This window comes from Delphinapterus leucas, chromosome 15 (assembly GCF_059928025.1).
Source record: "Delphinapterus leucas isolate spDelLeu-1000000601 "Yukka" chromosome 15, BTC_Dleu_Yukka2, whole genome shotgun sequence".
Lineage (NCBI taxonomy): Eukaryota > Metazoa > Chordata > Mammalia > Artiodactyla > Monodontidae > Delphinapterus > Delphinapterus leucas.
In genome coordinates, this window is record NC_143143.1 from 58,465,131 (window position 1) to 58,490,727 (window position 25,597).

The window sequence follows — 25,597 nt, forward strand, 5'->3', positions numbered from 1 at the left end:
AAAGTTGCACTCACACAGGCCTAGAGTTGGGGGTGTCTCTGGGCCAACAAGTCTTATGTTGGTGTTGGAGGAGGAAGAAAAGGGATTTTGTTTTGGTCCAAAAAGGAAATGACCTAAGGTTAGGAGTGATGCAGGGGCTACAAAGAGGACAGAGTGATAGAGACCTAATCTCTCTGGGGCCTGAGGATTTCAGGGTAGAATGTCAGGAGACATCTGCTTTGGGCCACTGTGGCCTGGGATCCTGGGTCCATCCTGATTCAAGTTTTTATGTGACTTTTGATCTGCACATGTGGGTTTGCCCACAGGGTACAGAGGGCCTGGTCTGGCTGGGTCCCCACCACTACAGATAGGCTGGGGCTGAGTTGAATTAAATTTGAGTTGTGAAACAAAGAAATGTGTTGTCGCTTGGATCCAAGATTGCTTGGAGCAATTAACATCTGCCCCACACACCGAGTGCCTGGCACATAGTAGGCCCTCGATAAAATGGGCTCCGGTATCAGGACAGTATCTTAGCCATGGCAGGGTCTTTCCTCCTCTGCTTCAGCGGGAGTGGGGGTGCTACTGAAATCCTGTGGGGGGGGTGTGGGGGGAGGGACAGTGGGAAAGGGAAGAGGGATTAGAAGCACTCCTCTAGCCTGAGGTTGGGCCCCTGTGTTCCCCACAACTAGAGCCTGCTTCTTGGAGGGCTGTCCCCAGAGTAGCCAGGTGCAATGAGGGCGCTGGGAAGGTCCCGAAGGGCCTGGAAAATCAGCACCTTTGTCTAGGTGCCCTGTCATGCTCCCCCACCCCAGGCTGGGCTTGTCTCCTTTCCTGTTGTTAGGAGGAACAGTGCGAAGAAAGCTCCCTTCCTCCTCTCTCAGACTCCCTAAAAAGGCCAAGTGGTGCCCAAAGAGAGGGGTATGGCTATGGCTGGTGAACAGGACCCCTCAGTTCCCACTTTGCTGGATAGGAGGCTCCCACAGGGCCCAAGGTCTCACTTCTGCTTGCTCAAGTCCCAGAGTCCCAGGCCTTGCGGGGGCCTTCCCCTGCCTGGGAGGTCTTTCTGGTCTTGGTGTTCTGCAAGGCCGGCAGCTTCCTCCCTGACCAGCCTCCTGATTGGGCAGTAGGGCTGAGGCTTTGGGAAAAGAGGAAGCAACGCCAAGGCTGGGTCTCCTCTCCAGGAGAGCCAGCAGCACTTCGAGCTCCTGGCCCTGCCCCCTCTATTCTTCTCTCCTGCAGTTTGCCAGCCTTGCAGCCATCTTCTCCTGTGGAGCAGGTACTCCCATCCCTGCGGCCCGAGGGCGAGCGGAGGCTTGGAGCGGGGCTGGGCTGGGATTTGCTGGGGGACACCTGGGTGTCCAAGCCCAAGACATTAATCAAAGCTGCACTCATAATCCAAACCCCTGCACAACCCCAAACCTTCTCCAACCCACATCCCAATCCCCATCCTAACCGTCACCTTGACTCCTGCCCTGCCCAGCCCCGGTACTTATTCCAACCTTGCCTCACCCTCCATTGCATCCTATCCCCAGCCATTTAGTAACAATCATCTCCATCCAGCCCCGGGCCTGACTTGCACGCTCACCCAACACCATCACTCTCAACTCCGTGCCAACCCTAATTCTATTACAGATCCCAGTCTAACCATTACCTTCACCCCTACCCAACTGCAGCCCGACCCTCACCTTCCCCTCATTTCACTTCATTTGTTAACACTTTATTCATCTGAGTGAAGGCCCCCAGCACTGCCCAGCATAGCTTGGGGGAATGGGCATCCAGGCTAAGAGCATTTACAGTCAGATTAAGGAATGAAATGTGAAACTTCTACTACCCATTTCAAAGCCAATAGACCTCATTTATGGATAATATGGCTTTCCAAGTTAAATGTTTGGCCTATGTTTGGGGCTTTTCACTATTACGAAGATAATGTACTCCCGGAATTGCCCATCTGTACCTGATTTCTGATCTGTGGAGTAGAGCACTCCAGCTGGCTGTGTCACCCCATTTCCCTCCTTCTCCAGCCTGAATAGGGAAGTTGGGGAGAAGCTCTGGTACTGGGAAATAGAAACTGAATCCTGCACCCAGGCACAGCTGCCTACAGTAAAACTGCCTCTGCCCTTTCTTCCCCAGGCCAAACTTGGCCTCTAGATCAGAGGTCAGGGACTTGTGGCCCAGCCAGCCCTCCCAGATGTCCTGGGACACTTGCTCTCATATAGATTTTACCCACTCACTTGCTCTCACACAGGCAGCAAACATGGGTGCCCCCATGTGCCATCCACCCCAACCCAGTGCTGATGCAGTATATACCAGTTCTGGGAGTGGGATTTTAAACTCTGTCTTCAGAGTGCCCAAGACTTGGAGATTGGAGGATGAACCCGGGAACTGTGCCCTCCCAGATGGTCATTGCCTATGGGCTGCAGTGCTCCCTGTCCCCAGTACAGCCACCCCCTCCCCCAGGACCTGCAATCATCCCTCTGCCCCCAGGAGGTGCTGGGTGTGGGTGCCCACCAAGACACCAGCTCAAACCAAGCCCTAGGGGTACCTGCCCCTCAACACCAGGCTTTAAACAAGGACAAGGAGCTCCCTTCCTGGGGTTCTTCTTGCCCTCTCTTTTTTCCAGGAAAGTTCTCTGGGCTGAGGGTGGTCTTTGGGGTGGAACAGGCTGAGCCAATAAGCTGGACTCTGGCGGGACTGACTTCTTGGGTATTGGGACTGGGCTAAGTATAGGTGACATCTACATGATGTGATTTGGGGTGGTTCTAGAAAGGGTCCTCTCAAAAATCCCTGCTCCATTCTGGGGTCAGTATGTCTAAAATCCCACCATTCCTCCTGTAGCTTCAGCACTGCCCCTTCCAGGGCCCCAAATGGGAACATCAGGGGAGCTGGGGACAACATGAACATTGGTGATGCCCCAGCTGTAGAGGAGCTGACCTTGATGCCCAGTGTGGCTCTGGGCCCCAGGGCCACACATGCCCCCAAACATACCCAGTAGGCTGCTGCTCAGCCCGGCATCCAGGCCATAGTATCCAGGTCATGGGCCCCAGCCTGGGCCAGCATGAGCCTCTCCTGTGGCCAAGGACCAAGTGTGGAGGGTGTGGATACATCTTCCTGGGAGAGGAGCAGCACTAGGACTGCCCAAAGAACTGAGGATGAGCCTCTGGGCCTCAGCATATGACCAGACCTGTCTGCAGGAGCAGCCTAGCCAGGGACCCAAGTCAACTAAAGGACGGGGCTCTGCCTGTTCTTCCCTCAGTTTTGCCTTTACTGTGCTCCCTCTCTTCACACTTGGCTAGTCATCCTGACAGGCAATTCAGGCCCTATCCAGGCTCTGGGCGTCTGTTCAGCCTCTCCCCAGGTGTGCCCCCTGGCAGCTACCAGAATCAGCTGGGCCCCACCCCTGAGACAGATAGGTTAGGGGCTGGGAGATGTCATGAGTTTCCTGTTCCCACTTCCAGCCTCCCCAGGCCCTTCCCGTCAATCTGTAGAGTCAGCATTTAGGACCAGGAAGGATTGCAAAGTTGGCAACATGGGTTTTTTATGTGTATGTTGTAAAATATACATAACCTAACCATTTTTTAAGTGTTTTAACCATTTTTTCAGTGTACATTTCAGTGACATTAAGTACATTCATAATACTGTGTAACCATCCTTACTGCCTATTTCCAGAACTTCTTCATCATCCAAAATAGAGACTCTATACCTATTAAACATTAGCTCCCCAGTCCCTCCTCTCTCCAGCCCCTGGTAACCTTTATTCCACTTTCTGTCTCTACGAGTTTGCCTGTTCTAGGTACCTCATATAAGTGGATGCATACCATATTTGCCCTTTTGTGCCTGGCTTATTTCACTTAGCATAATGTTTTTAAGGTTCGCCCATGTGTGTAATATTTGTCAGAATTTCATTCCTTCCTATGGCTGAATTCTATTCTATTGTATGGATATACCACATTGATCTGTTGATGGACGCTTGGGTTGCTTCTACTTTTTGGCTATTATGAATAACTCTGCTATGAACATGTGCGCAAGTATCTGTTTAAGCCCCTGTTTTCGATTCTTTTGGGTATATAACCAGGGGTGGAGTTGCTGGATCATATGGTAAGCTATGTCTGACTTTTTGAGGAAACACAAAACTGTTTTCCAGAGGGGCTGCACAATTTTACATTTCCACCAACAGTACATGAAGCTTCCAATTTCTCCACAGCCTTGCCAACACTTGTTATTTTCTGGTTTTGTTTGTTTACAGTGTGAAGTGGTAGCCCATTGTGGTTTTGATTTGCATTTCCCTAATGACTCATGATGCTGAGCATCTTTTCATGGGTTTATTGGCCATTCGTATATCATCTTTGGAGAAATGTCTATACAAGTCTTTAGCTCATTTTTTTGAATTTGGGATGTTTGGTGTGGGGGGGTTGTCCTTGAATTGTAGGAGTTCTTTATATATTCCAGATGTTAATCCCTTATCACCTATATGATTTGCACCTATTTTCTCCCATTCTGTGGGTTGACTTTTCTCTCTCTTGATAGTGCCCTTTGATGCAAAAAAGTTTTTCATTTTGATCAAATTCAATTTATCTATTTTTTCTTTTGTTGCTTGTGCTTTTGGTGTCATACTTAAGAAATCGTTGCCTGTTATTAGGTCATGAAGATTTTCACCCATTTTCTTCTAACAGTTTTATAGTTTCAGTTATATGTGTTTCTGGCATCTCTCCCCTTTGGATTCATATTTGTTGCACCTCTTAGAGCCCCCATCTCCACCAGGGGCACTCTATGGCGGAGGGCCTGCCTTCTTGTGCATGGTATACAGTAGGCATTTAACTCCTGTTTGTAGGATATATGTTGGGCAGGGTCCTTGTGACCCCTGTCACACCTAGACTTGCCCTGCCACCAACTCTAAACCACCAAGGACCACACCCTTCTCTTGCCCACTACTGCCGGGGGGCTCTGCACTGCTGCAGGACACATGTCCTCAGTCCCAGGTCCTGAGAAGTGGGTGCTCACAGCTACCAAGGACAAGGCAAGCACAGAGATGGCTCTGGAGTGGCTAAAGACCCCAAAGGGGAGGTTTCAGCTAGAAGCCACCTTGAAGACTGAATAAGATTTCAGCAGGCTAAGATCATTTGTGGTGAGGCCAGAGCTGGTCAGCTGGAGAGCTCATGGGCAGACAGGATTGGCCCCACAGTGGGAACTGGTTCCAGGGTGGCCCCAGGGGGAGCAGGAAATGGGGGCAGAGCTGGGAGTAGGAAAGGAAGAGCTTTCAGGGTTGCATGGGGAACCACATCTCACGGGCAATGGGGAGCCACAGAAGGCTTTTGAGCAGGGGAGTGACTCTTAAAGGCTGCATTTTCGTAAGCGCTCAGTCAAGCCCCATTATGGTCTATAGCTGGTAAGGCTGGTGGTAGGGAGACAAGTCTAAAGTAAGAAGCCATCATTTTTGCTGGATGCCTTGGAGCAAGTCACTGGGCCTCTCTGGGCTCCAGTTCCTGGTGACTTGGGTGGCAGGGAGGGGGCAGGGAAGTGGGGGAAAGGAAGAAGCAGCTGTTCATCCTTGAGGGGCCTGGGAAAGCAGAACTTAGGGCGGGGCCAAGAGACAGGCAGAGGACTTTCTGGGGCATGCCACCAAGTGAGGGGGCATTCCTGGGTACAGCCTGAGCTGGGAACACGGGCTCCTGGCTCCCAGTGGCAGCTGCCCTGCCCTCTCACTGGGTTGGCCAGCATACTGTGTGAGGAAACAGGGCTGGGCTCCCAGCAGGCTCTGAGATTGAGGTTCCCTAGGAGGCCTCTGTGTGCCCAGCCAGCACAGTGCACACCACCCTCTTAGGCACCAGAACCAGCGTGAGAACCTGCTATGGACTTCCCGCTCCAGCTCCTCCTCCTGGCCTCATCCATCCCAGCAGGTAAGCGTTGCTGGCCTTTTTCTTCTTATAGGGCCTGGCTTCAGTGAGTCCAGCCCTCTGTTGGCCTGGGAGACTGGACTGTGTCTGGTCACAGGTTTAGCTGCTGACGTTGAAGGAGGGCATGGGAAGGCAGTGACAGGGAACAGTGACCCTCTTTGGGGTGCCCAGAGGGGCTGCATTGCTGGGGGCACATCTGGGGCACCTTCTGTGGGGCAGAGCGTGGGGCTCTGCAGTGACCCCAGGCCTGCATCACGCTCCTCCCTGTCCCACCCCCCAACTCAGGCCTGACCTCATGGGGCGTCTCCAGTCCCCAGGCTGTGCAGGGCGTAAGGGGTTCCTGCCTCGTCATCCCCTGCATCTTCAGCTTCCCTGCCAGCGTGGAGGTGCCCCACGGCATCACAACCATCTGGTACTATGACTACTCCGGCAACCGGCAGGTAGTGAGCCATTCCGGGAACCCCCAGCTGGTGGAGGCCCGTTTCCAAGGCCGTGCCCTGCTGGTGGGGCGTGCCGAGCACAAGTCGTGCAGCCTGCTGCTGAGGGACCTGCAGCCTGAGGACTCGGGCTCCTACAACTTCCGCTTTGAGATCAGTGAGGGCAACCGCTGGTCAGATGTCACAGGCACAGTGGTCACCGTGACAGGTGAGGAGCAGGGCCACTGCCTGGAAGGGACTCCCAGACTGCTCCTGGCCCCACTGGCTCACAGACCCAACGCTGGTCCTAAATCCAAATGCAACCTCAATCTTGGCCACAGTTCCAGCCCCAGCCCTGTGCCCCCTGGCATTACCCCCAATGACCCCTCGCATTCTCCTTCCCCTTGAAGCCCCCCTGCCCCAGGCTGGAGTTTCTAGGGCAGGAGGTCTCAGGTGCAGTGAAGGGGAGTCCCTAGCCTCCTGTCTTTTTCCTCAGAGGAGCCCAGCATGCCCACCATTGCCTCACCAGCTGAGCTGCGCGAGGGTGTGGAGGTGGACTTCAACTGCTCCACTCCCTACGCGTGCCTGCAGGAGCCAGTCAGTCTGCAGTGGCAAGGCCAGGACCCCACCCGCTCCGTCACCTCCAACCTCCAGAAGCTTGAGCCCACGGGCATCAGCCACCTAGAGACCCTCCACATGGCCCTGTCCTGGCAGGACCATGGCCGGACTCTGCGCTGCCAGCTCTCGGTGGCCAACCACAAGACTCAGGACGAGATTCACCTCCAAGTGCAGTGTGAGTGCGCTGGGGGCCACGCCCTGTTTACTGAGCACACGTCTGTGGCTCCCCCGTGGAAACAGCCCCTTCTCCAACCTGTAGAAACAGCCAGGCTGCACTCGGACCAAAGGGTGGGGCAGGTGGAGAGAGACTACTAAGCCCTAAGGGCCACATTGAAAGGCTCTCTTCCACCTCCAGTCCCCGAAGCTGGGCTGGGCAGAGAAGAGGAGACACAAAAAGCCAGAGAATTGGGGGTCGAGCAGCAGGGGCCCTGGGATTTAGCCCAGCCCTGGAGGTTGCCACGGAGGCAGGGGTTTACCCCTTTCCTGCCTAAGGCCACTCATACTCGTGACCAGGGTAACACCCAGACATGGCAAAGAGGCAGTGGGAGAAAGTCCGAGTTTTCACTTGGTTATGCAACTTCCCATCACAGTAAAACAGGGCAGCCTGTTCTAGAACAATTGCTGTACACAGGTATCAGGCTGGCCGCTGGCTCCACCATCAACTAGATGAGCAAACTTTGGGCAAGTTACTTGCCTCTCAGAGCCTCTGTTTTCTCATCTGTATAGTGGAGGTAATAGTAAATTCTTTCTATCTCACAGGATTGTTATGAAAATTAAAGGAGTGCTTGGTACCTATTAAGCACTCAAAAATATTAGCTTCTATTATTTTCATATTTACATAGATTAAGCACTTGAAAATATTAGCTTTTTTTTTTTTTTTTTGGCCACACCTCACAGCTTGCTGGATCTCATTTCCCTGACCAGGGATTGAACCTGGGCCACAACAGTGAAAGCCCAGAATCCTAACCACTAGTCGACCAGGGAACTCCTGAAAATATTAGCTTTTATTAGTATAGTTACATAGAGAGAGGCTTTGGAACAAGATTTAAAGAAGTGCAGTTTCTTTGTATTTGTATTTCTTTGTTGTAACTCAACAAATGAGGTAAACATTATGAGTGAATTTGACTCTGCCTTTGGCCCCTCCATTAGGTGGTTGGTCCCTTGCCAACAGCTACCACAAGCCACTAAAGCAAGCAGTGTGTCCATGACCCTCAGATAGAAGAGAGGTAATGGACACGTCATGAGGCAGAAAGCCATAGAGGGCAGCGTAGGCTGGACGCTAGGCCAAGCATCACAGCATCAGGCTGTCAGTGGAGAAGGAAGGGATCAGGACTCCTCACAAGGTGCGGGGCAGTGCCTGCCCTGGACGGGGGAACTAATGGGACTTATGATTTATCTGGGTGGGCTTCCTTAAGGCAGAGTGTTGAAAGAGGAGAGGAAAAATGCCCCCTGCCTTCCCTGAGCACCATATTCGACACCCCCCATCATGCCTTGCAGATGCCCCCAAGGGTGTGAAGATCCTCCTCAGCCCTTCAGGGCGAAACATCCTTCCAGGTGATCTGGTCACACTCACCTGCCAGGTGAATAACAGCTACCCTCAGGTCAGTTCCGTGCAGTGGGTCAAGGATGGGACGCACCTCAAAGACCAGAGTCGTGTACTGCAGCTGCCCCAGGCGGCCTGGGCCGATGCTGGCATCTACACCTGTGAAGCTGGGAATGGCGTGGGCTCTTCGGTCTCACCCCCTGTCAGCCTCCACGTCTTCAGTGAGTCCTGGGTGAGCCTGGGTCTTGACCAGAGGGCAGGGAGGTGTCCAGGACATGGCAGCTGAGGGAAACCAGGCCAAGGTGCCTCCTGGGATGGCGGTAAGGAGTCCCAGCCTTGTGTCAGACAGATGACAAACCTCCCTGGCAGTGAACAGGGCAAAGAGATGCGTGGCCAGTCCAGGAGGCTCCTCTGCAGAAGGGGCATAATGTAGAATGGGCAGAGATTTAGGCTGATTGGCTGCAAACCTGAGGGTTTGGGCCTGGAAGTCAGCTGGGTATCCCCCAGTGTGCCCTATGTTGCCCCCACAGTGGCTGAGGTCCAGGTGAGCCCAGCAGGCTCCATCCTGGAGAACCAGACAGTGACGTTGGCCTGCAACACACCTAAAGAAGCGCCCAGCGAGCTGCGCTACAGGTGGTACAAGAACCACGCCCTGATGGAGGACACTCACAGCCGCATCCTCCAGCTGCGCTCAGCCACCAGGGCTGATACAGGCTTCTACTTCTGTGAGGTGCAGAATGCCCAGGGCAGCGAGCGCTCTGGCCCGGTCAGCGTGGTGGTCAGCCGTAAGTGGTGGGGGAGTGGGGCACTGGACCTGGGAGCAGGGCTAAAGAGTAGAGCCCCCTGCAGAAGGGTTGGGGTCGTGGGCTCAGGTGCCCTTGAGCTCACATCTGGTCAAGGCTTTGACATCCCCGGCCTTCAGTTTCCTCCTATTTAAAAAAACTTTTGGGCTTCCCTGGTGGCGCAGTGGTTGAAAGTCCGCCTGCCGATGCAGGGGACACGGGTTCGTGCTCCGATCCAGGAGGATCCCACGTGGAGCGGAGCGGCTGGGCCCGTGAGCCATGGCCGCTGAGCCTGCGCTTCTGGAGCCTCTGCTCTGCAGCGGGAGAGGCCACAACAGTGAGAGGCCCGCGTACCACAAAAAAAAAAAAAAAAACTTTTTATTTTGAAATAAGTTCAAACTTGAAAAAAGTTGCAAGAAGAAAACAAAGAATTATCATATACCTTGAACCTAGATTCCGCATTTGTTAATATTTTTGGAAAATTGATTTTCTCCCTCTCTCTCTAACTATATATTATATGTGTTTGTATATATATGTGCTCACACATGCACACATATACATGTATGTATGTATATATGCACATATATGTGTGCATGCATGCACACATTTTCTCTACATATACACTCTCTATCCACATGCATACATACATATGCACTCTATAGGTATACATACACACATATTCTATCATCTATCTATCCATCCATTTATATTCCTGAAGTTGCAGGCATAATGCCCCTTTACCCCTTAATTTCTCAGCATGTATTTCCTAGGGTCACTCTCATGCATAATCACAGTACAACGATTGCATGTAGTCAGGAAACTTAACATTGATACAAGGCCATTGTCTAATTTAAAATCCATATTTAAATTTTACCAGTTGGTCCAATAATGTCCTTTATGGTAATTACGTTTTTCTGGTCCAGGACTCAATCCAGGATCCTGCATTGCATTCAGTTGTCAAGTCTCTTTATTCTCCTTCATTCTGGCACAGCTCCTCAGCCTTTCCTTGTCTTCCCTGACATTGAGCTCCGACGAGCACAGGCTAGTTGTTCTGTGATGCTCTCAGTTTGTGTTGGTCTGAATGGAGCAGACCGAGCCAGTGCACGTGGGCAGGGACACCGTGGATGTGATTCTGTGTCTGTCTCCCTGTGTCACATCAAGAGGCACATGGGGTCAGTTTGTCCCATTGCTGGGAGTGTTCACTTTGATTATTTGGGGGCAGTGCTGCCCACTGCCAGGTTTCTTTGCCAGTTTTCCCACCTTTAAAGTGGGGTCCCTGGATCCCCACTCTCAGGGTGGCCACAAGGATTGACTGGGATGACAGAGTGATTTGCCCAATCTGGGATAGACACTCAGGAGCTGCTGGGGTCACTGCCCCTTTCCCAGGGCATTATGGGACAAACTGGGTGCAGGAGTCATAGGCTATAAGGGGAGATCCAGGAATGCCCCTGTTGAGGGTAACAGGTCTGCCCCTCATCTTCACACAGACCCACCCCTCGCCCCGGACCTAACTGCCTTCCTGGAGACACAGGCAGGGCTGGTAGGCATCCTCCAGTGCTCTGTGGTCAGCGAGCCCATGGCTACTCTGGTGCTGTCACATGGGGGCCTCATCCTGGCCTCCACTTCTGGGGAGGGTGACCACAGCCCACGCTTCAGTCTCTCCTCTGCCCCCAACTCCCTGCACCTGGAGATTCGAGACCTGGGGCCAACTGACAGCGGAGAGTACACGTGCTCAGCCACCAACTCTCTTGGGAATGCGTCCTCCACTCTGGACTTCCATGCCAATGGTAAGATGGCCCCAGTGAGGCTAGTGGAAGGAGTCTGAGGAGAAGGCCTTCTCTGGCACCTTCCTCCTGGGAGCCCAGAGGGGTCAACTGAGGGCCTGAACTAGTTGGCTAGAAAAAAATCACATCAAAGATATGAGGTATACAGTCATCCCAGCCTCAGAGGTTCCTAGAAGTCAAGGCAAAAAGGGAAACATGGCAGATTGAGTTATTCCTTTAGTACCCATTCTGACTCTGAGCTTGGAGGGTTCTTCAACGCGCATTCATTTGTTTTTTATTTATTGAACATTTGGGGCAGACTCCGTGCTAGGAGTCAGATGCAGAAGGCCAAATAGAGAAGCTGGGTCTTGGTGCATGTGCTGCCCTTCCCTCCTTCTGAGGCAGACATAGCTAATTGATCAAGCCAGGTTTTTGACATAAGCCTGGGATCTGGCTCAGAATCCTTCCCAGCCATGCTTTAGCCAGCTACTACCAATAAGAGCTGAATTGGCATTCAAGACCAGACCCTCCTGGATCATCAAGAGATTCACAGAGCTGATGCCACGATGCCCAGAGCTCCCTACAATTGAGTTGGGAGAGGGGAACTCGGGGGCGCTTCCTGTAGTGGGTGGCATGAAGCCACAGGCATGCAGGGGAGCCGAGCCTTCCTCTCTCCCTTTCCTGCTAGCAGTCCGCCTCCTCATCAGCCCGGCAGCAGAGGTGACAGAAGGGCAAGCAGTGACACTGAGCTGTAGGAGCAGCCTAAGCCCGACACCTGACACACGCTTCTCCTGGTACCGGAATGGGGCCTTCCTTCTCAAGGGGCCCAGCAGCAGCCTTCTGCTTCCTGCTGCCTCCAGCACTGACGCCGGCTCATACCACTGTTGGGCCCAGGATGGCCATAGCACCAGCGGGCCCTCCTCACCTGCTGTCCTCACCGTCCTCTGTGAGTAGCCTTCCCACCAGCCCGTGGCTGCCGTGAGGAGGATCAGCCCATTGGAGTCCATCAGCCACCCCCACCTCCTCCAGGCTCTCCTGGCCCCGTCCTGCCCTGGGGTCTAGATGAGGAAGGCAGCCACGAGCCTGGACATCGCGGACCTCGACACCCAGGACTGAAATTTGGAGACCGAGGCTGGGGAATCTCATTTCCCAGCCCCAGTTCCATTAGGGCTCTGCCTCTAGCCTCAGACCCATCATTGACACCATGTGCAAACTTTGTCCTCCAGAGCTGGGCCCAGGGACACTGTACTCATATATGTGCACACACCCCATAGGCTGTGCCCTCACAGGTGCAGACACGAAGGCAGAGCCTCTCCGCACAGGGACTGCGTCCTGTCAAGGGTGGATGCTTTTGAGGGGCTGACCAATGTTCAGGACATACTTAGCTTCCAGAACACTTTCCCTGACATGTGCAGGAGTCATGTCCGGGGACTGTCAGGAAGAGCAGGTGCCTCTGGGGGGTTTTCTAGTGTTCAGGGTAAGATGACATGGGGACTTTGGCCCCAATCTTCAGAAACTTCTAGGAAAAGGGCATTTAGGCATTATCTATTCTCACAGGAGCTGGCTTGGAGATCAGAGATAAGAGGCAGGAAGGATCTTGGGGGAAGGGATGGGGTGCAGAGTGGAAGCAGAGAGCAAGACACCCAGGGATTGCTAGGTAGGCACATGCTCAGGAGCACCTGGAGGTTATGCAAGGTGGCTGCTTGCCCATATGGTACCTCTGTCCAAGCTAGAAAATGGCACTCCTTCTTCTGGGAAGATGCAGTCCAGCGCTAGGGTATAGCTTAGCACAAGGGGCATGGGCTGAGGTCCTCCCACCCTTGTCTGTTTGTCCTTGTGTCGTGCACAGCCTGCACAGCTGTTTGCGGCAGCTCTGGGTACATGCCTTTGCTCGGTGTGTTCTGGGAACCTCGCCAGCCTTTAGCGGACCTGTGGGACCCTGGCAGAGGCTGTGGGAGAGTGCCCATGCTCCTCTCCCTACAGATGCCCCACGCCAGCCCATGTTTACCGCCCGGCTGGACCTTGATACTGCAGGAGCTGGGGCTGGACGGCGAGGCCTCCTCTTGTGCCGTGTGGACAGTGACCCCCCAGCCCAGCTGCGGCTGCTCCACAGGGACCGTGTCGTGGCCTCTTCCCTGCCATCCAGGGGCAGCTGTTGCACCTGTGGGGGCTGTTCCCAACGCACAAAAGTCACCAGGGCCCCCAACCTGCTGCGTGTAGAGATCCAAGACCCGGTGCTGGAAGACGAAGGCGTGTACCTGTGCGAGGCCAGCAGTCTCCTGGGCAATGCCTCTGCCTCGGCGACCTTCGATGCCCAGGGTGAGGCGGGTCAGGGAAAGAGTCGCTCAGGGTCAGGGGCTGGTACTCGGGACCCCATTCCTTTGCAACCCCCAGCTCTAAGGTGGGTCTATTGGGCGAAACCACCTTTGGTCAGCAGTGGGAGCTTGCTTTCCTCCCCATGCCCCATGGGCACCCGAGAGGGCCTCCTTCCCACCCCTCCAGGCAGGGAGGCTGGACCACTGGCCCCGGGGTCTGGGGGGAAGACATCAAGGTGAGGCCTGTCTCAGTAGGCCTGTGCTGCCTGTTCTCCAGCCACTGTCCTGGTCATCACACCATCGCACACGCTGCAGGAGGGCACTGGAGCCAATCTGACTTGCAGGGTGGACCGGGAAGCCGGTGGCCCTGCCAACTTCTCCTGGTTCCGGGATGGGGCACTGTGGGCCCAGGGCCCCCTGGAGACCCTGACGCTGCTGCCTGTGACCAGAAGGGATGCTGCCCTGTATGCCTGCCGCATCCTCACCGAGGCTGGTGCCCAGCTCTCCACCCCTGTGGTCCTGAGTGTGCTCTGTGGGTGATGGGCAAGGGCAGGTCTGGGCCCTTGGAGGGTGGAAGGGGTGGTCTGGGGGAAAAAGGGCTGAGGTTGGGTTTGGGGAGGCAAGAACTTGGCTCGGGTGTGGGCAAGTGCAGGACTGAACTGCGTGTGTGTGTGTAACGGAGTGTGGCAGGTGAAAGGTGATGAGCTGTGCTGGGGGTAGCCTGAGCTCCCCACTGTCCCTGCAGATCCCCCAGATCCTCCAAAGCTGTCAGCTCTCCTGGATGTGGACCAGGGCCACACAGCTGTGTTCATCTGTACTGTGGACAGTCGCCCTCTTGCCCAGCTGTCTCTGTTCCATGGGGAGCACCTCCTGGCCACCAGCTCGGGGCCCCGGCTCTCATCCCTTGGCCACCTCCAGGCCAAAGCCACGGCCAACTCCCTGCAGCTAGAGGTCCAAGACTTGAGCCTGGCGGACTCTGGCAGCTACCGCTGCGAGGCCACCAATGTCTTGGGATCAGCCAACACTTCCCTCTTCTTCCAGGTCCGAGGTGAGTGTGAGCCCTCTGAAACTGTGGTGGACCCAAGTGCCCTGGGGGCCACTCTGCATATTTATGTATAGATGTATAATATATAATATACAAATGTGAGTATATATACATATATATACACACGCATATGAATATATTCATAGTCTTCATTTATCTATCTATATTCTTCTGTAATAATCCTCCCTAAGTGAATAAACCAGAAAAAAGGAAAGTTAATATCAATAATGCTGCAAAGGCCAAAGAAAAACACATTTTTTTCTCCCACAATGACAAACATCAGTTTTTGAACATTTTCCTTGGGCCTTGATTCTGTAGAGAAATTGAAGGGGCTTGCTCATGGTCACGTGACTGGTCCCTGACACAGTCTGGGCTCTCAATCACCACTCCGGCTGTCCCTCCTTTTTACTCCCTCAACCCTGGTCTCCTCCTGCCTCAGACCCAGGGGGCACTAGGGACAGCCCTTTGCCCGGTCCCCAGTTCCTGGGCTCTCATGACTTAGAGGTTGGGTGCAGAGTTGGCTGGAGAGAGCTGAAAAGAACTCAAGATTACACAGCTGCTAACTTCCCCTTTCAAGCACTTGGTCACCCATGCTGAGGCCAGCTCATGATAAGGACAATGGCACTTGGCATGACCTAAATCCCCACCATTTCAGTGCTTTATGGGGTCAAACCAACATTTGTCAAGAGCTAACATGTGCAGGTGCTGTGCCTGGCACTGGGGTTACAGGTCACACAAGCTGAGGGGCCAGGTGAGGCTCACCCTCTGGTAGGTGAAATACGATTGACAAAGCAAAACCATAACTCAAGGTGGTGGGCAGTGAATGCTAGGTCAGAACCAGGGCACGGGAGTCAGGTGCAGGAGAGGAAGAGGCATGGAACTGCAGTGGGGCCCTCAGTAGTGGTCTGGTGGGGGAGCTGTGGCTCCGGGACACGGGCTTGGGGTCTTGCAGTCCTCATGTGGACACACATGTAGTCCCAGAATGTGGGACGGTATGGCGGAGGGCCCTCACTTGCTCTTGGTTTCTCCCTGCAGGAGCCTGGGTCCGGGTGTCACCATCGCCTGAGCTCCGAGAGGGTCAGGCTGTGGTCCTGAGCTGCCAGGTACCAACAGGGGTCCTGGAGGGGACCTCATACCGCTGGTATCGGGATGGCCAACCCCTCCAGGAGTTCACCTCGGCCACAGTCCATTTTGCAGCCATAACTTTGAGCCAAGCTGGGGCCTACCATTGCCAAGCCCAGGCTCCAGGCTCAGCCACCACGAACTTGGCTGTCCCCGTCAGCCTCCACGTGTCCTGTAAGCACTTTTATCTCGTTCGTGTTTCCTGGGGGATGAGGGAGCCAAGGGCATGACTGGGGAAGGAGATGCCGAGCCCCTGGTCCTGGGCTCTGCCTCCGAGAGTCCTAGATGAGGGACCACCTGGTTGGGCCCTGACCACTGCCTGCTTTGTGTAGATGCCCCTCGCCAGGCCACACTCATCCCCCTGATGGACACAGGCCCTGGGCGACTGGGCCTCCTCCTGTGCCGTGTGAACAGCGACCCTCCAGCCCAGCTACGACTGCTCCACGGGGACCTCCTCGTGGCCTCTACCCTACAAGGTGTGGGGGAGCTTGCAGGCAGCTCTCCCCGGCTACAGGTGGCTGTGGCCCCCAACACTCTGCGTCTGGAGATCCACAATGCAGTGCTGGAGGATGAGGGCGTTTACACCTGCGAGGCCACCAACGCCCTGGGCCAGGCCTCGGCCTCAGCCACCTTTGATGCCCAGGGTCAGTGTAGGGGTGTGAGTGTGTGTGTGTGTGTGTGGCTCCTTTAAGAGAAGAGGAGGTTGGAGAGGGTTCTGGAAGCCTGGGGCACAGGCAGGAGGGTTGAACATAGGACAGTCTGCATTCCCACCCTCCTTAAGGGCAGCAGTCTCCAGACCTGGTTTTCATGGAAAACCTTTTTTATTTTTATTTATTTATTTTAAAAATTTTATTATTTATTTATTTTTGGCTGCGTTGGGTCTTCGTTGACTGTGCACGGGCTTTCTCTCGTTGCGGCGAGCAGGGGCTACTATTTGTTTCATTGCAGGGCGCAGGCTTCTCATTGCGGTGGCTTCTCTTGTTGCAGAGCACAGGCTCTAGGCGCACGGGCTTCAGTAGTTGTGGCGCACGGGCTTCAGTAGTTGTCGCGCACGGGCTCAATAGTTGTGGCTCACGGGCTTAGTTGCTCCGCGGCATGTGGGATCTTCTCGGACCAGGGCTCCAAACTGTGTTCCCTGCTTCGGGAGGCAGATTCTTAACCACTGCACCACCAGGAAACTCCCTGAAAACCTTTCTTAAAAACAGAATTTTACATGAATGCCCAGTGGATAAAACTAATCAGAAAGGGGGCACTCAAGGAGAAACCACAGCAGGGCAGGTGAAGCCTGTAGGGGTCAGGGCGCTGCAGGGGGAACTCTGCTTGGGACCACCTGACAGATGATGAGCCATTTCCTAGGCTCCATATCTGAGCCCCACATACAGGCGGGCCACCTGTGCCTCCCAGAGGCCGAGGGGCTTCCCACCCTCGTGGAGACAGGTGGCTTGCTTTACACAGCCTTCGGTATTCCCTGGTGTCCCCATGCCCTCCTTCTCTCCCCAGCTGTGAGTGTGCAGGTGTGGCCCAAAGCCACCGTACAGGAGGGGCAGCTGGTGAACCTGACCTGCCTTGTATGGGCTACCCACATGGCCCAGCTCACCTATACATGGTACCAAGATGGGCAGCAGCGCCCAGGTGCTGTCCACTCCATCCCCCTGCCCAACGTCACGGTCATGGATGCTGCCTCCTACCGCTGTGGCGTGTTGACCCCTGGCCAGGCACTCCACCTCTCCAGACCCGTCACCCTGGACGTCCTCTGTGAGTGTGGCTGGATGCAGGGTGGAGCTGGGAGGAATGACAACAGCTTGCAGGGATCAGGGCATGGCCAGAGCCTCACAGGCATCCACCCCAGGAACTCAGTACCGAGCTGGCTGATGGAGTACTGGACAAGGAGCATTAGAGTTTGGGACCACTGGGGCAGAGAAGCAGTGCCCCAGATAGGGCAAGTGGAGGCCCTTGGGGGTGGGGAGCCAAGGTCCTCTTGGTTAGAATGCCACCTGAAAACTGGCCTCCTCACCACTGTGGTCCCTGAACTCCTTCTATGACTTCGTGCCTCCGTAGATGCACCCCGTGGCATGCGCCTGACCTATCTCCTGGAGAGCCGCGGCGGGCAGCTGGCCCTGGTGCTGTGCACAGTGGACAGCCGTCCACCTGCCCAGCTAGCCCTCAGCCACGCTGGCCGTCTCCTGGTTTCCTCGACCACAGCCTCTGTCCCCAACACCCTGAGGCTGGAGCTGTGGGAGCCCAGGCCCAGTGACGAGGGTCTCTACAGCTGCTCGGCCCGCAGTCCTCTGGGTCAGGCCAACATGTCCCTGGAGCTGCGGCTAGAGGGTAAGGCAGGGCCCTAGCCAGGCCCACCAGGGGTGGGATCAGTTATGGTGCCTGGCCAGCCCAGCTGACCATGTCTTCTTGGTACAGGTGTGCAGGTGACCCTGGCTCCGTCAGCCACTGTGCCCGAGGGAGCCCCTGTCACAGTGACTTGTGAAGACCCTGCTGCCCGCCCACCCACCCACTATGCCTGGTACCACAACAGTCGTTGGCTGCAGGAGGGGTCAGCTGCCTCGCTCTCGTTCCCGATGGCTACACGGGCTCACGCGGGCGCCTATACCTGCCAGGTCCAGGATGCCCAGGGCACACGCAGCTCCCAGCCCACAGCGCTGCATGTCCTCTGTGAGCGAGTGTCCTTGGCTGGGGGTACCCAGGGTGGATGGAGGGTGCTTCTGGGCCTTGGTGTGGGTGGGCATAGGACTGCAGGGAACCTGGGAACGGACACTTGGGGAAAGAAAGACATAGGTGATGAGGGAAGATTCCTTAAGGTCCTGTGAACCCTGTCTGGAGGAATCTGCCCACAGGACTCCTGAGAAGCTGTCACTTCCCAGAAGTGACCATTTTCCCAGAGGTTTCAGCCTCACCAATGCCAGGCAGGTGGACAATGGATAGCACAGGGTTTCCAAGCAAAGCCCTCAACTCTGCCCTGCCCCACAATGCAGATGCCCCTCGGGACGCTATCCTGTCCTCCTTCTGGGACTCAAGGGCCAGCCCCATGGCCGTGGTACAGTGCACTGTGGACAGCGAGCCACCTGCCGAGCTGGCCCTGTCCCGCGATGGCAAGGTGCTGGCCACCAGCCACGGGGTCCACGGCTTAGCAGTGGGGACGGGCCACGTCCAGGTGGCCCGCAACGCCCTGCGGCTGCGGGTGCAAGATGTGCCCTCAGGTGACAAGGACACCTACGTCTGCACGGCCCGCAACTTGTTGGGCTCAATCAGCACCATGGGGCAGCTGCAGGCAGAAGGTGAGCAGGCCAGGGCGCAGGAGGGGCGCCAGTGCTGTGGGGTCTGAGTCCATGTGAGGGGTGGGGCTCCCACAAAAGGGGGCTGGCTGGCCTGACCTGGTGGGGAGGAACAGCTCCCCCTGGAGGGGGTTGCCCAGCCTAAGGGGGAGAAACAGCCTGGCCCTTGGAGAGCTCCCTACATAGCGGGCGGGGCGTGGAGGTATGGCAATGTCCAAGGGGAGCTTGGGAGCAGGGGAGACATAACCTTGCCCTCACAGGGCCCAGACTGCGGGTGGGAGCACTGACCTGCCCTGGGGAAACCAGGGATGGGAAGACAGACATAACCCTACCCTCAGGGAGCTCAGTTTGAGGGACAAGGTGCAGCCCCACCTTGGGGAGTCCAACCTGAGGGCAAGACACAGCCTCATCCGTCGAAAAGCTTGAATTGATGAGACAGAGAGGCAGAGCTTTGCCCCGGAATTCCCCGGGGCAAGGAGGAGAGATATCCCTGTTCTCAATCTGATGGGGGAGACACAGTCCCACTTTTGGGGATCCAGATCCCAAGTCAGATCAGGCTTTCCCATCATGCACAGAGGCCAACCCAGAGACTCCGGCTCCTACAGGCCTACAGATCCCTAACCACCTCTGGTCCTGCAGGTGTGCGTGTGGTGGCTGAGCCAGGGCTGGATGTGCCTGAGGGCACAGCGCTGAACCTGAGTTGTCACCTCCCTGGCAGCCCTGGGCCCATGGGGAACTCTACCTTTGCTTGGTTCTGGAATGGCCGGCAACTACACACAGAGCCTGTGCCCACCCTCGCCTTCACTCATGTGGCCCTCGCCCAAGCTGGGATGTACCACTGCCGGGTTGAGCTCCCCACTGGGGCCACCACCTCTGCTCCAGTCATGCTCCGGGTGCTCTGTGAGTGTGACATCCTCCCCCTGCCCCAGTCTCCCCACATCTCACACGCCCACTTCAGGTCTTCCTCCTCTTCTGTCTGCAAAGAGCAAGGACTTCACAGGAATGGAGTCCTGGGTCAGAGGATTCCCAGTGACTGATGTGTGATCTTGTGCATCCCTGCCTTGGCTTCCTTATCTGTAAAATGTCAGTCCCCTCACCTTGTGAGGAGTACACAAGATAGTACACAGTAGGCCCTCATCAACATTGGCCCCCTACTTTATTCTTCACCAGGGACCCATACCGTATCAGTAAGCTATTGCTGTGTAATAAGCCACCCCAAAACCTAGTGCTTAAAACGACAGCCATTTTTCATTTGCTCACAATTCTGTGGGTCAGAAATTTGGGCTGGGCTCAGCTGTGCAGTTCTGCTAGTCTTACCTCATGTGGCTGCAGTTGCCCAGTGGCTGAACAGAGGCTAGATGGTCTAGGATGGCTTCACCCTCATGGCTGGCAATTGGGGCTGGCTATAGGCTGGGCCACATGTATCCAGCAGGTTGGCCTGGGCTTCCCACATGGTTGTTTTCCAAGGACAGCAGAAGATGCAAGGCCCCTTGAGGTCTAGCCCTGAAGTCACACAATGTTATTTCTTCTGCCTTCAAAGTGAGTCACAGATTTAAGGAGTGAGGAAACAGGCTCTCCCTCTTAATGGGTGGAGCAGCAGTCATCTTACATGGGGTACAGGGAGGGGAGGAATTTGTGGTTGTTTCTGCAATCACCACACTCCCTGTCTTCCCACAGACCCTCCCAAGACACCCACCATGACGGTTTTTGTGGAGCCCGAGGGTGGCGTCCAGGGCATTCTGGACTGCCGAGTGGACAGCGAGCCCCTAGCCAGCCTGACCATCCACCTTGGCAGTCGGCTGGTGGCCTCCAGCCAGCCTCAGGTTGCTCCTGCCAAGCCACACATCCACGTCTCAGCCACCCCCAATGCCTTGAGGGTGGATATCGAGGAGCTGAGGCCCGGTGACCAGGGGGAATATGTGTGCTCTGCCTCCAATGCCCTGGGCTCTGCCTCTGCTGCCACCTACTTTGGAACCAGAGGTGAGGGGGGCTCTATCTCTCAGGCCACTCTGCGCAGAAGCCCAGTTCTCAGGTCCAAAGGCTTCCTTCTGAGGTCTTTCCTGAATCACTTCTGCTGCAATCAGCTTGTCTAGTCTAGACTGATTTCTTGAAGCTCCTTTGCATGGGGACGCTTCTGAGAGAAAGTGAAACTTAGGTTTCATCTTGGGGGAGTCACCTTAGGAGGGAGCTTCATCTTGGGGGAGTCACCTTAGGAGGGAGCATTGGAGGCCTGGAGCCACAGCCACCCCTAAACCCCACCCCTGTGTTCCAGCCCTGCATCGCCTGCATCTGTTCCAGCAGCTACTCTGGGTCCTGGGGCTGCTGGCAGGCCTCCTCTTCCTACTGTTGGGCCTGGGGGCCTGCTACGCCTGGAGGTGGGTCTGGAGCTAGAAGGTGGACAGAGTTACCTCATCCTTCCCCCATGTTCCTCCCACCAAATTCACAAGCTCCATACTTCCTAGCCTGTCCCTCTCTTTGCTCCAAATTTGGAAAGCCCTTCTAGAATCGTCTCTAAATCTATCTTTCTATAGTTTTCTTCTTTTCTTATCTCTGCCCTCTCACTGCTGAAGAAAGGGCTGGGGAGGAAGAAAGTAGCCTACTCTCCACAAATCTCCCCAGCGCTCTGTGTAGTGAGCAGTCTGGGGTGAAGCTTACAGGGTGGGGGAAGGGAATGGGGGCAGGCGGGGGAGGGGAGAGGCTCTCTAAGTCCACTTTTACCCTTGCAGAAGGAGGCATTTTCATAAGCTGAGAGTGGGTGAAAATTCAATGGAGATGGCTTCTCAGAAGGAAACCACACAGGTATTCGTTCACCATGTGGGCACATGCAGACACAATGCTCGGCTAACCCGCACTGCGGGGCTGGCACCGAGAGATTACTCTCATTTACAAGATGGTGTCTGGGGCTAGGCAGAGACTAGGGAAAGAGCATAGTGACCCAGCGCCCCCTGAGAAGACAGGGGGAGCCATATTCTGACTGGGGCAGAGCAGTCACGTGCTTGCTGAGTGGCTGCCTGAATGACTGGAGCAGACATTCTGAACTGAGCAGCATCACCTCTACTTCCAGGACACATCTTGTAACACGGGACCCCACCTGGGTTTTAGGGTCTCTCTTCCCCACTCCTGATTCTGCCCATCACCTGGGCAGGAGTGAAAGTCTGTTTCTCCTCCCCTGTGATGTGTCCCCTTCTTCAGATAATCCATTTGGTGGGCCAGGGCTCCCAGCCACATTTCCAGTCATGCACACTCTCACCAATCCCCTTGGGACCCCTACCCAAGGCTAGGGACGTGGGGGACTGCCCTCCAGAGTTAGAGGTCATGTGATGACTACTCCCAGAGTCCTCCAGTGACCAGAGTTTTCTCTGTGGGAAGCTCATTGATCCTGGTGCAGCCACATTTGTGACCTCGTCCTGTGCTCTGCCCCTGAGCTGACCTGTAGCATTTCCTGCTTTCAGGGGGAGGAGGTTACCGGAATCTGTGATGACTTGGGCCCTGTGAACAAGGCAGCGTTGGGTCCTGCCTGCCTCCATGAAAACAGCTCTGTGGCACCTGACTTTCTATGACCTGGCTCCAAACCCCAAGAAAAATGGGTGGTGAGAGGTGGAGGTGAACATCAATCTACCAGGAAAGGTGTTGACCCTGGGGGACTCTGAAGAGAAATGAATTGACCATGTCCATGTCTCTTTCTCTTTTCTCTGGATCTCATCTCTCCATTGATATTCCAGTGCATTGCCTCTTCATATCTTTCTCCTCCAAGCTTACCCTGGACATTTGAGATGGATTAGAATAGAAGAAAAGCTTTCTACATCATCACAGGTTGGTCAAGGCACTCTGTACTAGCTAGAATATAAGCTAGGCTACTCTAACAAGACCAAATACAGTAACTTCAACGTGAGAGAATTTGATTTTTCTCTCCCATACTAGTCTGGGAATGTCATGGTGGTTTAAGATGTTGGAGCTCTGGATCCTTCTATTTTGTGTTTCTCCATCCCTAAAATGTTGCCTTTGATTGTGAAGTTCACAGTGATGCCATTGCATTCACACTTCCTCCAGCAAGAAAAGGGAAGAGTGGAAGTTAAAGGCATGCCCATTCCCATCGTGGCTACAACCCATTAGTTGCGCAGGTAATTTCCACTTACTTCCCATTGGCTGGAATTTAGTCATATGGCCATGCCAAGCTGCAAGGGATTCTGGGAAATGTAGTTTTAAATTATATATTCAAAGGACTCCCAACTATCGACTCATCCCTGAGACTTTGACATTGATGGGAATGCTGCCAGCAGGCCACGTTCTGTCTCAGTGCCCATCTACTGAAGGCCAGGGTGCGTCTTTGTCTATTCTGGTCATGGGCTTCCTGGAGGAGGTAGTCTTTCTCACACAATAAGACTGAGGAAATCAAGAAGGTTTCGTGGTCCCTAGGGAGAGGGAATCCCAGGCAGCTGGGTTGCCTGAACAGGCATCTTGTGCCAGATCTGGCTTCTGGAAGAAGAGAGGCCCCCATTCCCACTCCCCCAGCCCCAGAGAATGGGGAGCAGAAATGGTATCAGCATCCTTGTTTCTGCTCCAAGTGCATTCCTGTCCATGATCAAGTGAGCTCATGTCCTCTTCCTGGAAGCTTGTGCACCAGGGGCTGTTAAGACAAACAAGGGTCACTAAGAAAGAATAACATGCCCCTAGGGAAGTCAGTGCCTGAGGGGAAGCAGTTCTCAAGTGGGCTAGTGACTCCCCTGGTATCCTGGTGGCAGATGGTGGGAGGAGCAAAGAGCCCACCACTCTGGGATTTGAGTTGAGAAATGTGAAGAGAAGTGGGGAGTTGGCATAGGAGCTAACAGGTTGGGAAAAAATTGGAGGCCAGGTGAGATTTATGTAGCCGTGGCTGGACCCTTCCAGCCCCAGGTCCTATACTTATTAGTGCCTGATTGCCAGGCTCTTCCTGACAGTCTATCAGGCATGTCCTCCCAGTAAACATCCATCCTGTGACATAACTGGAATGAGTCTCTTTCTTGCAAGCCAAACTGTTGGACTGGAACACAGAGGATTCGAATGTGAGTAGGGTTTATTCTGGGACACCATCTGCTGGAGGTGGCAGTGGGTGCAAATTATATGAGCTTTACCACAAACTACTTTATGCTCAAGCAATTCGTGCCCCTTCCTTCTCCGTGAGGCTCTGGGCACTGCTCACCTCTGCTGCACACATGACCAGCACTGTGCTTGGCATGCAGTAGGTAAGCATTTAATAAGCACTGGTTTTTCTACATTGCTCTCAAGTGGGAGGGTGGAAACTGTGGACTAAAACCAGAGATGGGACAAGGAGAGAGCAAGCTAGATGCAGCCGGATGTTTTGAAACTGTCTAAGGAAGAGAGGGTGATGGGAGGACCACGGGTAGCCACAGAAGGGATGGCTACTGGAGGATTTGGGAACATTTGACTTGGAGTCTTCATCTGCTTCTGTGCACCTCCAAGGGGACGTAGGTCCACCTGGGATTGGAGGGTTCTCAGAGGGGTTAGTTTTGTCCACCCCTAGTGGTCTGAGGCTCCTCAAGGCTTTTAAATAAACTTTTAATTCAAGGGTAGCACACATACAGGAAAGTGCACACATTTTAAGTGTACAGTTCAATGACTTTTCACAAAGTGAATATACCCATGTAACCAGCACCCAGATCAAGACACAGACCATTACCAGCCCCCAGAGTCTCCCTTGTGCCCCTCTCTCCAGTCGCAAGCCCCCAAAGGTAACTAGTATCCTGACTTCTAACACCATAGGTTTGATGTGTCTGTTTTTGAACTTTATGTGGGAACCATGCAGAATGCATGACGACTTTGGAAAACTGTTTGACATTATCTATTAAAGCTAAAATACCCCTGTCCTATGACCCTGAAATTCTACCCCTGGGTATTTGTTCAAAAGGATTAAGGGCTTATATCTGCTGTGAGGCTTGTACCAGAATGTTTATAGTCACCCTTTCCCGGGTCACTCTTCAGAATGAGTCCTGTTTACAGATGGTGGGTGTCGCCCATTACACAAACACTTCGAAGGCTTAACTCTCACTGGCTTTCTTCCCAGGACACTTCCAGATGCCCCTCTGGAGAGTGACACTAACACACCATCTGATAAATCATCTTTCCCACCGTGTCATTGGTCACGAACACCAAGCTAATGAGTGGCACTTCTAGGACCCTTCTTCTTCAACTTTGGTCCAATGACCCCAGCCCCTCCTCTGCAACCTCCGAATGTAAACAAACAGTTGCTCTGAGATTTTAGCAGAAAATTCCTCTTACATGCTTGGACACAGCTTATCTGAGTTTGGGAGGCATCCACTTTGCAAGGACTCCAGTCCCTCTATGGCTTTTAAGCTACGTGTCCCCCTCATTTTATTAGCACTGACTGTGTGCCAGGTCCTGTGCCAGGCAGCAAACATTGTCCCAGAGCCTACAGAACTTAAGGTCTGGAGGAGAGAGACAAGGCAATGGGCAAGTGCATTGCTGTGTGAGATGTGGTGCAGTGAGAAGGATAGTGCAGGGGACAGTGGCCGGCTTCGAGTCAGGGAGGGCCCCTGGACAAGAAGACACCAAGGCCACGGTCTGCAGTGTGAGTAGGAGTCAGCCAGTGTGCTGAAGCCTCCCCTCTGCCTTCAGAGTCTGGCTGCCCTGGAGGTTGCTCTGCTTCCCTGGCCCCCAGGTCATGGGACTTGCGCCACCTCCGGGCCATGGTGCACATTGGTGTTGTCCTGCCCCTGTAACCTCTGGAGCTTTCTTAGCTGCCCCTCTCTTCTTCCTCTTCAGGACTGTTTCCTTTACCATGGTCGGCACTTGTATCTTCCTAATTTGCCCTCTCTCAG

At 54.4% G+C, this 25,597-nt stretch overlaps 1 protein-coding gene across 1 annotated transcript; it reads left to right on the forward strand.

The window, feature by feature from the left end:
• The first annotated feature begins 2,587 nt into the window (after positions 1-2,587).
• Positions 2,588-25,062, forward strand: SIGLEC1 (sialic acid binding Ig like lectin 1). The gene is made up of 21 exons (XM_022592895.3): positions 2,588-5,873; positions 6,156-6,515; positions 6,783-7,079; positions 8,402-8,668; positions 8,978-9,232; positions 10,717-11,016; positions 11,681-11,938; positions 12,976-13,311; positions 13,585-13,839; positions 14,053-14,355; positions 15,388-15,648; positions 15,807-16,118; positions 16,975-17,229; positions 17,533-17,802; positions 17,890-18,141; positions 18,462-18,764; positions 19,401-19,661; positions 20,439-20,741; positions 21,034-21,136; positions 21,488-21,560; positions 22,214-25,062. The coding sequence occupies exons 1-21, from the start codon at positions 5,825-5,827 to the stop codon at positions 22,319-22,321; spliced, it is 5,181 nt and encodes a 1,726-aa protein (XP_022448603.2). The 5' UTR covers positions 2,588-5,824; the 3' UTR covers positions 22,322-25,062.
• Positions 25,063-25,597: the final 535 nt, after the last annotated feature.

Bases quoted from the DNA above. Each gene is read 5' to 3' on its own strand.
- SIGLEC1 (XM_022592895.3), top strand. From the start codon at position 5,825: ATGGACTTCCCGCTCCAGCTCCTCCTCCTGGCCTCATCCATCCCAGCA. The intron at 11,017-11,680 runs GTAAGATGGCCC...CTTTCCTGCTAG, and splicing joins TCTGGACTTCCATGCCAATG to CAGTCCGCCTCCTCATCAGC. The intron at 19,662-20,438 runs GTGAGTGTGACA...GTCTTCCCACAG, and splicing joins AGTCATGCTCCGGGTGCTCT to ACCCTCCCAAGACACCCACC.